The sequence below is a fragment of the Protobothrops mucrosquamatus genome, unplaced genomic scaffold (genome assembly GCF_001527695.2).
Source record: "Protobothrops mucrosquamatus isolate PMUCROS unplaced genomic scaffold, P.Mucros_1.0 scaffold2506, whole genome shotgun sequence".
Lineage (NCBI taxonomy): Eukaryota > Metazoa > Chordata > Lepidosauria > Squamata > Viperidae > Protobothrops > Protobothrops mucrosquamatus.
The window spans coordinates 37,409-51,642 of record NW_015388571.1 but is presented as its reverse complement, the minus strand read 5'-3'; the positions used below and the strand labels follow the sequence as shown (position 1 = coordinate 51,642).

General features: G+C 41.7%; 1 protein-coding gene across 1 annotated transcript in view; it reads right to left on the bottom strand.

The window, feature by feature from the left end:
- The window catches only part of LOC107295809, an 80,468-nt gene that overhangs the window by 34,541 nt on the left and 31,693 nt on the right, over positions 1-14,234 (bottom strand). Inside the window, 1 exon segment of the mRNA XM_029285921.1 lies at positions 2,326-3,923. Within this exon segment, the coding sequence (XP_029141754.1) occupies positions 2,326-3,923 (1,598 nt within the window).

Below are 14,234 nucleotides of genomic sequence, written 5' to 3'. Positions count from 1 at the left end.
CTGCTTTGGCTTCAAACTCCAAATTGATGAGTTTTAAATATTTGGCCTTCCAGAAAATTAAGTTTGGGCTTGGAATGGTGAGAAAAATAAGAGATGGTTCAGGGCCCAACATCACATTTTGGCTGGAATCACATCTTGATTTTTCTTACTTCTTGGAGGACAAGCAACAGGCCTGGAAATGTTGTCTTAATGGTATCTGTATATATATGTGTGTTGGGAGAGGGACAAAACCCTCTGATAATAACAAACAAAAAGGATTATTTAAAAATAAAAGGTTGGCATGAAAAAAGCATGAAAATGAAATATCTGTAGGTGAAATTGTGTATGCAAGCAGTTTGAATGGAAGTGAATGTGTGAGTATGCTGATGTGCAAATGAATGTGTATGTGTGTGAAATACCTGAAAGGCAGGAATTTAGTTGCCTGCAATATGAAATTGCTGGAAGAAACTGGGAATCATGAAAACTGTGTGACTGTTAAGGAACACCCCCCCCCCGGAGGTTGGGGGAGTGAATGTGTGCATGTGAGTTCCCCACCCCATCCCAGGCTGTGGAAGAAACAGTAAATTGCAGATTTTGTTGTTGTTGTGGACTAAATAAAAGGTGTTTGCATGAAAATCTGAAGAGAGAGGTTTGTGTTGATCATTTTTAAAACTTTTTTCTCTCTCTGTTTAACTCTGGCTTGGAAGGCGGAGGGAAAGGAGGAAGGGAGGTGAAGTCTGAGATTGTAGTTTTGTTTGTTTGGGGGTTTGTTTGGCTTCTATTCTAACTTTGCTCAGGAACAAAGAACAAAGATAACTTGTTTAGCATGGCTTCTCCTTGTCGCAAATGTATCATTTCGTTTCCCTGCTGCAGTTGGTGTTCAGAGCTTAGAAATGCAGAATCTGTAACATCCCGTCCCCCACCTCCCTTTTCTCTGCTGAGGCTTTAGTTCTGTTCGATGTTTTTGGGCTGGTTGCCAATGATTGTGTGTGCGCAAAACAAAAGCAATGTAACTGACCTAACCTGATAAGGTAACCAATGACAACTGAGCTCTCCCTTCTGTTAAAGCTAAATGTATTATAAAAGGAAGAACCTTAGGAAAATGATTCTGAATTGTTTTGCTTAGATTTGTAAATGTTTTCAAAAAGTTTGATGCTCTAATTTCAGTATTTGCATACACACACACACACACACACACAATTTTCAGTACATTAACTCAGAATACCTCCTTAAGTTTTTTCTTTTGTGAAGCTGCACTAAAAAATAAGGTGGTTTTTTTTTACCTCTTTATGAATGTTGATTCTGGAATAGCAAAACGACTGAGATGGGCGGGAGTGGGGAAATCAGCTAATTTGAAACTTGCCCAGTCCTTTAGCTCAATGAACTATTACTGACAAGTACTGTAATTGGGTAAGTTGAATAAACCAACATGAGCTTCTCAAATCCTGATATATGCCCCCTCCAAATCCTTCCAAAAAATTTTGTGTTGATGTATTTTTAAAGCAACTATATTTATATGGGTATAATATATGACACGAACATAACTGCATCACTGATATTTAATTTTATTTAAATCAAATTTAGACTTCTTCTTAGCCCTCATCACACTATAAAGAGCAAAATATGGTCATAATATACTTGAAACAAAATTGCACAAGCACTTGGGGGGGGGGGCTTCTGGTCACCCTGGCTCCTTTTGTGAGAGAATTCTGCATCCTTTCAGCTCTTCACAGACGCCAAATATTGATGTGCATGTGACAATTCCCTCATATCATGAAGCCTTTGACTGAATAATGTTCCCTGTTTCTGCATAGATACCAGTTGACTCAGGTTTCAGTTGTACATGGAGAATGCAAATTTGATTCCTTTTTGGGTGTCCCAGTTCTACACTAAGGATGAACATCTGATTTTTTTTCATTTGTGCTTGGGGAAGCAGCACCTGTTAAAATGTCTTCACATCCCTCTGAGAACTATGACCAAGTGGGAGAATGATGACAGTTGGGCAACAGGAAACTCATTTCTAAATAATAAAATAAAATGAACCTATACAGATACATTCAAACATACAGATCATAATTATAATGGCACATGCCCATTGTTTTATTATTAAATTCATCTCTCTAGGGCTGATAGGAGTATGAAACATAAAAAAAACCTTCTTTTCAGAGTTCTGTCTGTGTAAATTGGAAATCCATAGACTGAGACCACTAAACCAATAATTAGCATTCATTTTCACCCAAATTTGTCTTTGTTTTGGGGACTGACTTCTCACATTTATGAATCATATTATGGGAAGTAAGAGTATGGTATCGGCTGAAGCCCTTTCCACACCTCATGCATTTATATGGCCTCTCTCCCGTGTGGATTCTTTTATGAGAAACAAGATGACCATGTTGGGTGAAGCCCTTTCCACACTCCATGCATTTATACGGCTTCTCCCCTGTGTGGATCCTTTGATGGGATGTAAGATGACTGTGTTTGCTGAAGCCCTTTCCACACTCCATGCATTTATACGGCTTCTCCTCTGTGTGGATCCTTTGATGAGATGTAAGATCGGTGCGTGTTCTGAAGCCCTTTCCACATGCCATGCATTTATATGGCTTCTCCCCTGTGTGGATCCATTGATGGGATGTAAGTTTACTGTGTTGGCTGAAACCCTTTCCACACTCCATGCATTTATATGGCTTCTCCCCTGTGTGGATCCATTGATGGGATGTAAGATCTCGTTGTGCTCTGAAGCCCTTTCCACACTCCATGCATTTATATGGCTTCTCTCCTGTGTGGATTCTTTTGTGGGAAATAAGATGACAATGTTGGGTGAAGCCCTTTCCACATTCTATGCATTTATATGGCTTCTCTCCAGTGTGGATCCTTTTATGGGAAGTAAGATTACTATGCTGGGTGAAGTCCTTTCCACACTCCATGCATTTATATGGCTTCTCCCCTGTATGGATCCTTTGATGAGATGTAAGTTTACTATGTTGGCTGAAGCCCTTTCCACACTCCATGCATTTATACGGCTTCTCCCCTGTGTGGATCCTTTGATGGGATGTAAGATTACTGTGTTTCCTGAAACTCTTTCCACACTGCATGCATTTATATGGCTTCTCCTCTGTATGTATCCTTTGATGGGATGTAACATCACTGCTTGTTCTGAAGCCCTTTCCACACTCCATGCATTTATACGGCTTCTCCCCCGTGTGGATCCTTTGATGGCATGTAAGATTACTGTGGTTGTTGAAGCCCTTTCCACACTCCATGCATTTATATGGCTTCTCCCCTGTGTGGATCCTTTTATGGGATGTAAGATCTCTGTGTGCTGTGAAGCCCTTTCCACATTCCATGCATTTATATGGCTTTTCCCCTGTGTGGACCCTTTTATGCGATGTAAGATCTCCATGTGCTCTAAAGCCCTTTCCGCACTCCATGCATTTATATGGCTTCTCTCCTGTGTGGATTCTTTTATGGGAAATAAGATGACAATGTTGGGTGAAGCCCTTTCCACACTCCATACATTTATAGGGCTTCTCTCCTGTGTGGATCCATTGATGGGATATAAGATGACAATGTTGGGTGAAGCCCTTTCCACACTCAATGCATTTATATGGCTTCTCTCCTGTGTGGATTCTTTTATGGGATACTAGATGACCATGTTGGGTAAAGCCCTTTCCACACTCCATGCATTTATAGGGCTTTTCCCCTGTGTGGATCCTTTGATGAGATGTAAGATGACTATGTTTGTTGAAGCCCTTTCCACACTCCATGCATTTATATGGATTCTCCTCTGTATGGATCCTTTTATGGGATGTAAGTTCACTGCTTGTTCTGAAATCCTTTGCACACTCCATGCATGTATATGGCTTCTCTCCTGTGTGGATCCTTTGATGGGATGTAAGATGACTTGGTTTGCTAAAGCCCTTTCCACACTCCCTGCATTTATACAGCTTCTCCTTTGTGCTTATCCTTTTATAAACAGTCTTGTTTCCATCCTCAGTGCATTTATTTGGCTTCTCTCCCATGTGAAAACTTTTCTGTGACAGAAGAGATCCATTTTCTTGAGAAAGCGTGAAAGTCCAATTGTAAGTTTTTTCTTTGTCTTTGGATGTATAATCTTGTCCTTTGACTTGGGATAGATAGTGCTCATTTACATATATGGTGTCTTTAAATAGTCTTACACCTTTCCCAATGTATTTTTTCTTTATTTTTCCTCGTTGATCAATAAAGTCGTGCATCTGAGCATCAATGGAAGATGAGCTTTCCTTATTCCAATTATTTGAAGTGTTTCTTTCCTGCCTTTGGAATCCCATTTGAATTGCAGGCTTCTCTATTACGTCTCTTTGTTTGAACACTTTGATTAATTCTCCAGGGACTTTATTGTCTTTCTCATTATCACCTTCAAAGGAAAAGAGAAATGAAAGTGATAGAAAGGTAGGGAAAAAGATCACCCTGTCAGAAGTCATATTACAGATAATCCCCAAGTTACGAACCTTCCCTTAGCGAACACTCGAAGTTACACGATAATCACCCAATAGTGTTTACGAAAAAGTCCTGAAATTATTAATGTTGCCACATTACGGCAGTCATTCACCCTTACGAACGGCGACAGTAGCACTGCAACATTCACCCTAGCTATTTCCTTCCTCCCCCCACCCCAGTCTCCCTAGACACTAGGCCTGTGGGTACTCACCTTTGCTTTCTTGGCTGTTCTAGGCCTTTGGTGCGTTCGCAGAGAATGGAAGCCTAAAGTAACGCAAGATCACGTGAGATCAGTGATGCGAGATCTCACGCTACTGATTTTGAGTGATCTCATGGTAGTTTAGGCCTCTTTCTCTGCAACAGAAAATGCAACGGAAGTTGGGAGAGGCTTCCGATTGCCTCTGGAGGCCCAATCCGGGCATCAGAGGCCTTTTCCAGGCCGCTGCTGCCCAGAAAGAATGCTTCTGTGGGCCTTCACAAGCCTGATCTACAGACCTCCGCCGGCAGAACAGAAGCCAAGGCCGGGGGCTGTTTGGCTCCAGAGTTGGGGGGGAACAGGAGATAGACACCAAAAGCACCGTGAGAGTTCAGGCACCCATTCTCTGCAACAGAGGATGGGTGCCTGAACTCGTGCGATATTACAGCACGCAGGAACTTCCATTGATCTCCTCTCCCTGAAAAGCAGGAACCTGGCAGAGAGGAGATGGATCTTTTCAAGGTAAGTCAATCCGGAGCGGCAGAAATGGAGGGGGAAGCATGAGGTATCTTTGTGAATCATGGAGGCCTTGGGGGCCTGTTCCATCACTAGGCTCTCCATGGCCTTCCACACCCTGAGATACCTCATATGCAATTAATTAACCATGTAATTTGCCCATGCCTTCAATTAGCAAATATGTGGGTGAAAGCAGGAAGTGATCTTGTTTGAGGTACAAGATTTATTCCCATGAATTTTTGAGTTACGAATGAAATGGGCAGGCTCCATTATATTCGTAACTCGAGGACTACCTGTAATTGCCTTCAGGTATTTTGCCAGATTCCAATATATTGTATATTTGTATAACTATAATGGTTTGGTATAGAAATGATATATCACTGTTCATGAGGCATAAAAACTTGTAAAAGGCATTAAGTCAAAAAACGTGAAAGGCAATTCTTGATAGGACTGATACGGAAGCATCTGGGCCAAAAATAGTTGAAAACTGTTTGATGAAGTTTGGCATTACCGCAAATCAAGGAATTACTTTGTCACTAATATGTTTAAATAGAAATAGAAAAACAAATGGGATAGAATATATCTAAACAGAATGCCATTGACCTATTTTCTTCCTAGGAGTAGTAGAACAGCATGACTTTTCCTTCTCCCTCTGAGGAGAGGATATCTATTTGGAGATGATTTCATAAGAAGTAATCCATGGCATCTAACTACAAAATGTCTTCCTGAACTGTCTGACTGCAGAATAGGAAACGCTTACCAAGAGAGGCCACGTTCCTATAATTGTCCAGCATGACTTCCCAATGCAGCGCTTTTTGGTGAGGATCCAGCAGAGACCACTCCTCCTCTGAGAAATACACAGCCACCTCCTCAAAAGGCAGACGACCCTCCTGAAAGGCAATAGAGTACGAACAGATTTAGGAGGGACTATAGGATCTGTCCTATTGTTTAGAAATTCCCAAAGCAAAGCTAGGCACTAAGGTAAATGGCTATGTTTAGTAGGATTCCATAGTTTAGATGAGAAAGTGGACAGATGCTCTCAATATCCAGAGACTCTGTCCCTCCTCAGATTGCAAGGAAACTGCTAGTAGTCTGAGCCATTGACTCGACAGTAAATAAGAAAATGGAGAACATTTTTTTGAGGAAGGCATTTCTTAGCCTTTGCAAAGCTGGATTGTTTGATCTCCAAATCCAGGCACAAATCAGGGGATTAAAAGGTATTTTGCAAGCCAACAGGGCCTTGATTATGTGCTCTTTCAGAACAACTTTTATTTGGAGGCATTTCTATATGGCCACTGTCCTGGGTTTTTGAAAAATCTTAGTTCTTAATCACTTACTTTCTTATCAATGATTGTAAATGAAGCTTTTTAAAATGCTAATTTCCTGGTGTGAATATTTAAATATTTTGGAGGATCCTTGCACAAATGCAACTCAAAGAATTACAGAAAGAATGGGTGTCATGAAAATATCTATAAAATATTATTTATTGAAAAGTTGGGAGAATAATTAGCAAAAAGAGTTTTGTTTTTAAAGTACTAGTCTTAAAAAAAAATCCTTTAAAAATCCCCAAACAAAAGCAGAGGGGACAATGGAAAAAGGCAGTAGAGATAGTTCTCAACTTTCAACAGTTTTTAGTGACTGCTCAAAGTTACAACGGCACTGAAAAAAATGGCTTATGCCCGGTTTTCAACCCTGCGACTGTTGCAGCATCCCCATGGCCACATGATCAAAATTCGGATGCTTAGCAACTGACTCATATTTATGACGGTTCTGGGGTCCTGGCTTCACTTTTTGTGAACCTCTGACAAGTAAAGTCATTAGGGAAGCCAGATTCACTTAACAACCATGTTACTAATTTAACAACTGCAGTGATTGACTTAACACCTGTGGCAAGAAAGTCGGAAAATGGGGCAAAGTTCACTTAATAAATATGTCGCTTAGGAACAAAAATTTAGGGATCAATTCTGGTCGTAAGTCAAGGACTACCTATACTACGTACAGCTACTGATTTCCTGAGCGAAAGCGAAAATACAAATCTAGTAAATTAATATTCTTCTGTTACCTGAGCTGGAGGTTCAATCACCGTTTCTGTTCCCCCAAAACAAAGCCTCAACTTCCTTCTATTCTTCCCTGTGAGGAAGACAGAATTTCAAAAAGCATAATTAATGAAATGGGAGGAGGTATGCTACTGAAAGAAAACACAGAAGATAAGAAAGGATTTATCAGAGGAGTGGAAGGATCTTATTATTACCTCTTGAGGTGTCCTGATTTGGATCTTCCTGAGAGATCCTCCTGAAAAACAGTTCTTGAGGGAGATTTGATGGATGCCTCATTCTCTCAGGATCTCTCATGTCCATTGTAAAGGACTTGAAATAGTATGAAGGAGAAAAGAATTAATGGTCATCACACATCATGAAGTGTTTTTTTACTGCAAAGCACTCAGTGTCGACCAATTAGGCTGGGAAGTAAGAAATAAATGGCTCTGCAAAACCTTTCTTCTAGAAAGGATAAGCAACTATACAAAGATTAGTGAAGCATCTCCACATAGTATGAATGCCAGGGAACTCTGGTAAGGAGCTATTAAGAATTTGAATTTGTTGATCAAATGGCAAAGACTTTTGTATATAACATAATGCCTGAACAACAGGAAGATATTTGGATGAAAGCTTTAACATTTGTATTAAATTAGAATTTAAAGGATTTTTTAAATAAAATGATGTATCATTCTATTTAATGTGTGATAACCGGCCAAAGATGTATAAAGGAAATTCAAATACATGTTTAAAATGAAAATGTAAACAAGAATCTTTTTACCATCTTTGCTGGACTTGTGACAAAGCAAAGAAATATTGCTGTAAGATTTATATTTTACTGCAGAAGATTCTCAAAGTGGGTATAAAAATAAAATCAGAGACTTTAATAGACAAAGAGATTGAAAAACAATCTCAAACTTTGCTGTTATATATGTTGAGAGCAGAAGGAATGCTTTATGTACAAAAATGGAGAAGTCACTGGAAAAATTGATGGAACTAGCAGAGATGGCAAAATTAACTGCTTTAATGAAAGAAAACAACACATCCATCTTTGTTTCTATTTGGAAACTGCTTCAGGATTTTTGGGGGGGTGGTGGTGGTAAAAAAATGAAACTTTGATTTTGTTGTTATAGAGTGGCTAGTACATATTAAGGATGTAAAGATAAAAGGCTGAGGCTATAATGTTACCATCAACTGCACTAAATAGAGTCAGAAGTCAATCATTTTCCTTTTTTCCCCTTTCCCCTATACTTCTTCCTCTTCCCTTCCCCCTAGTTCCTGCTATTTTCATTTTTTTGTATTTTATATATTGATAAGCTTAATAAAATTATTAAAAGGAAAGAATAGTTTGAACATATTGTTTATTATATTCAGCTCCTTCTGGACACCCAATAGGAAGTCCTCTCACCTGCAACTCAGCCTGCTCCTTCTTCTCCTCCGCCTGGCTCAGGAGGAAGCCTTCCACCAGGGCCACCGCCTGGGAGCTGGTCTCTGCTCCACACTCCCGCACCCAGCTCTCCATCTGCAGGGGCAGAAGCGCCAGGAACTGCTCCAGAACAACCAGGTCCAGCATCTGCGCTTTTGTGTGCTTTTCTGGTCTCAACCATTGACTAGAAAAGTAATAGAGTTGGCTGCAAAGTCCTCGGGGACCTTCATCCTCTTTGTATTGGAAGCTCCTGAAGTTCCAGGACTGAACTTGTGAAACGATGGTTCCATCGTCCAGGTTCTTCTGCCCAGATCTTGCCCAGATCTCCTCACCGATTCCAGACTGAACACCGGAAGGGCCTTTTCCAGTTCTCCCACTTGCTAAAGGAAGGCTTGCCATTCCTGTAACACAAATCCAAATGAGTTGAAGGAAACCAAATTCTTTTTCATTCATAACAATGTTCATCTAGCCATGGGAATCAGAACAAGCCATTAACCCTCTTTGCCAAAGAGATAACTTTGTCTCTAAAGAACATGAACAAATGATCTCCTTTTGCAATTTTCTGATAGAAAGATAAATTCAAACAACTCGAAAGTAGTGGATTGGATCATTCATCGACACTCATCCCCATAGAAGGAAGTATTTTTCTGACCTGGTAAACTGATGACTTCAATAAGACGATTCAGTGTATTTGATATTTTGGATCATTTCTATTTTTTTTACTCACAAGGAAAGACTTGCTTTTTAAAAATATAGATCTACATTTACCTATAAGCAGGGTTCACGCAGCATACAAAAACTCAGAACAGGTTAACAAAGCATGAAAATTCAGTTCACAAAAAACTGAATGCCATTCAATTGACCCTGGCTTAGGACGCTCCATTTCTCTTCCTTCCTTCACACAGGCAGGCAGGTTCACACAATGTGTCCTAAGCACAAAAAAGTCAATCAGATCTAGGGGCTCAGTTCATATGAAACACAAAGGCTTAAATGCACAAAGCTTAACATAATGATCTATTTACCCTCCTAAGACAAATTGAGCTGCAGAGGATCCAAACCTACTTTATTGTCATCCAGCACAGAGTGAGAACTAGGCATAATCTTTTGCATCTCCTGTTCTCAAACCTTTTTTTATTTCTTCCTTGAGATTTGCCATGCAAGCTCTCCCTCCACCCAGGAGCTTTTCCCAGGAAATGGGGCGTGAAGGACTATCCAGGTCCTCTCCTTTCCTTTCTGGCCTCTGGATTTCTTCCTGAGGGCAACAATCACGGAAAAGGGCAGCAGGGAGATATGGGATCTGGGGGTCTCCCACTCCTAGGATTGAACCTGGATGAGGACTTGGCATATGCCACTTCCTTCTCTAGTGCAAGAACTCTCTGCCTCTTCTTGTATGGGAAGAAACCCCCTCCCCCAAACACCCAAACATACACACACACAACCCCCTTTGTCACCTGTGTCTCTCTTTCCTTCAAGACTTTCTTGCAGCCTTTTTAACCGCTTGCGATGTTCAAAGGGTTAAAGCGGGAGAGTCCAGCATCCTAGAAAGGCAAGACTTACTTATGTCACTTCCTTCCCAACCGGCCACAGCGGCCCAACGCTGAAGTGCATGATGGATTTTCTGTGAATGGAAAGTGCTCATAGGAACAAGGAGAGACGGAGCATTTCCCACGTGGGGCCAGGAGGGGGCTCTCACGTTTCCCTTGAAGCCTTCTTAACGTGCTTTAGGCAATGTTATATTTCAGTAGAGTGTTGTATTTAAAGCTTATGGTCACCCACTCACACTCTCACTATCCACACTTTCACCTAAACATTGAGGCACAAATTGTTCTTTAAAATACAGGGAGACTCAGTGAATTTAAAATAACAGACGTTTACTGGTTACAACATATATATTTGTTCTTTTTCACATAATTCTATTAAGCTTATAACAGGAGTCCTATAACTATACATTTTAATTTCTGCCCAAGTAGTAGGTTTGTCTGGGGCAGTCCAGTTGAGGGTGGCATCTGTTAAATTGGTCCATAAGGTAAACAGTTGGGGAATGTTTGCCAGGGGATTTGGGGTTTGGGCTGAGTTGGTGGCAATCCACCAAAAGGATGCTGAGGTGCTCACTTACAAGAGATGTTCACACCTAAGTCTCCCCAAAGTCTTTACCAAAACCTTCTATTTTTAAAACAGAGGTTTCCTACTAGGGAAGTGGTCAGAGTCCACACATTGGGTCTATTGGTGGCTTTTCAAGTGAGATTTTGACTAGTCAGGGCAGTAAAATTTATTTCACGTGCTTCCCAAGATCATTGTTCACCGATGTTAGTATTCCCACACATCTAACAATTAGTCACATTTAGAGATGAAGCAATAAAAAGTTTCTTTAGTACTGAGGGAATTTCAATTGTGACTTCCAGTTCATCGTAAAAAGAATGAAAAACTCGAAAATGTTTCTGGGACGGTGGTATAATAGTGTCAACTTGAAGCCATATTTGTGTCTGGTTCCATTGATAGCTAGTCCAAATTATGCTGAGAAATCCGCTGGTCTGTTTATCTCGAAGCACACCAGGTTGCAGGAATCAACATTGCACTGGGAAGTGCTGACTCCTTTAATCACATTGAATTTCCTTCGATTGTGCCAGGTTATATGTACAAACGTATTTCGCATGAAATAAGTAGGCCAGTTTCCCCACTTAGTCCATTTAGCTTGATTATAGTCAATAACTTTACATGCATCCAAGGAGACTCTGGCACTATCCATAAGTCTCGTGTTATTCTTTCCAAGAGGTAATGTCTGCGCATCCCTCCATATGTCCAGATTTGAAGTTGTTGATAGGGCTTTACTGTATTGACAGGAGCATAAGAAGTGACCCTATCCCCCACTTTACAAGTGGAATATATAGTCTTGTTATAAACACAACTTCCTTTTGTTTATTTATTTATTTATTTATTTATTTATTTATTTATTTATTTATTTATTTATTTATTTATTTATTATTTAAATTTATATACCGCCCTATCTCCCTTACGGGACTCAGGGCGGTGAACAGGCAATAATAAAAATCACAATAAATATTAAATAAAAAGCCTGCTCTAAAATACCCCATATAAAAACCCCTACCAAAACACAATCAAAACTACGCCAGGCCGGCCGCATGGAATAGATGGGTTTTCAAGGCTTGGCAAAAGAGGCGCAGGTCCGTAGTTGTACGTAGGTCGGGGGATAGGTCATTCCAGAGGGAAGGAGCTGCCACAGAGAAGGCTCTCCTCCTTTAATTATTGGACCCATGGTCTGAAGAAGAAACAGCAGCAACAAAGTTTTTAAAAATGTAGCAATACACAGTCTATAATGATCAATCACCTCTGGGGTTTGACCTCTGGTGGCCGAATGGTGAAGCTCATGGTGTCCTGTTCTCTTTTCTGAAGAAGTCAAGGAGCAAGGAAAATGCTTAGGCCAGTGGTGGCGAACCTATGGCACGCGTGCCAGAGGCGGCACTCAGAGCTCTCTCTGTGGGCACGTGCGCCATGCCCCGGAGATGGCAACCGTCCTCTTCAACCAGCCGCTGCTAACTCGCTAAGGTCCCACGTGGCCAGATGCATCCCAGCACCCATGCGCTTGCTGGCCTCTGTGCGCTGGGGCCGATGGTGTCAGGCAGCAGCCGCCCCAGCCCCTGCCTCACCTTGCCCTGTGACAATGGCACCCCCGCCCTGCCTCACCTTGCCTCGCCTCACCCCACTGGACGAGCCTCCTGCCCACCGCCCCACCAGCCAGAGACCCCCAGGATCTCCCCCAACCCTGCCCAGCCCCCACAGGCATCCCTCCCCAGGAACAACATTGAGCTTGCCACGCCTACCCTGGCCATGCCCATCCATCTGCCATGACCACCGTAGCCACACCCACCCAGCGGTCCACGCTCACCCGGGGGTCCACGCCCACCCGGCACCTGGCGATACATAAGTGGGTTTTGGGTTGCAGTTTGGGCACTCGGTCTCTGAAAGGTTCACCATCACTGGCTTAGGCAAATGGTAAAAACGGTGCATTTTCCATCAGGGCCCCAGAAGAAAGAGACTATTGTTTTTCCCCTGATCAATAATCCTTCTTAGTCCAATTGCTTTTGACAGTGTTACATCCATGTGCACCTTTTCACTTTTAAGAAAGGTTCTGTAGAAAGCTATAGCCTTTTATACAGGGAGCGAAAGGACAGATAAGATATACAATTCAGCTTTCTTTTTACTCAAGAGATTCAAAATACAGGATACGGAGTAACATAGTTGGAAGGGAACTTGCAGGTTTTGTAGTCCAGCTCCCTGCTCAAGCAGAAACCCTGTACCATGACTGACAAAGTGCTGCCCAATGTCTTCTTGCAAAGGTGCAGTGATAGAGCGCCCAAAACCTCTGGAGACAAGTTGTTCCACTAGTTAATTGTTCTGTCAGGAAATGTCTCCTTAGTTCTAGACTGGATCTCTCTTTAATAAGTTTTGTTCCATTACTTCTTATGCTACCATTGGTTCTTTGGAGAATAGGTGGACCTCATCTTATCTGCAACAGCCCTCAGGTATTGGAAGACTCCTTTTACATCATCTCTTCATTGGATTAGACTTACTCAGTTCCTGCAACTGTTCTATTTGTTTTAGTTTCCTGTCTCCTAATCGTTTTTGTTCTTCTTCTCTGTACTGCTCTTGAGCCAGATACCATCTCTTCCATACTAGTGCATTTTTTTTCTTGCCTAAGTGTAAAACCTTACTTTTCTCACCAGTAAATTGCATTTTGGATAGGGTCCTGTGTTCAAATCTGTCAAGATCTTTCTGGCTCTTTGGTTTATAAGCTGTTGGCTATTCCCTCTAGCTTGGTATTGTCCACAAATCTGAAGAGTTCCCTTCTATCCCCTCATCTAAATTGTTAATGAAGATGTTGAAGAATACTATGCGTAAGGCAGAACCTTGGGTCACCCCACTGCTTGCTTCCCTCCATATAGGTGTAACTGTAATTTACATCTACATTAAAGATGTAATGTACTTGTAGATGTTGTGATGACTGTCCCGGACGCTTCCCCAGATAGCTGCCCAGATGTCAGCTCGGAGAAGGATGAACCACTTCTGGGCACGTCTGGAGGAGAGTTCGTCAGTGGCTCCGAGCAGTTGTCTGAGTGGGATTTGGCTGGGTTCATCTTAATTGGGAAGGGCTTTTTAATTGGCAGGACTTTTTAATCTTTTCACCCATTGTACCACTTTTAGGATATGGCAATATCCGAGTACTACCAGTCGCCTAGCAAGGTGTCAAAAACTTGATGACCAAAAAAAAAGAAAAAAGTGATGAAGTACAGGTAGTCCTTGACTTACAACAGTTCGCTTAATGACTGTTTGAAGTTACAATGGCACTGAAAAAAGTGACCCCCAAGCCACAGCCGAGCAAGACACCTGCCTGCCCACCCGGCGGTGCTCTTCCTTCTGTCCGAGGTTTTCATTGTTGTGAGCATTTCTGTTGAGGATTGGCAGCAGGGGTGGGGTGGGGGGTGTTTGGTTTTTATTCCTCCGTCTGCTGGGTGGTTGCAGCAGGTTTTGGTCACTTCACATGACCCTGGGACACTGTGACCGTCATAAATATGAATCAGTTGCCAAGCAT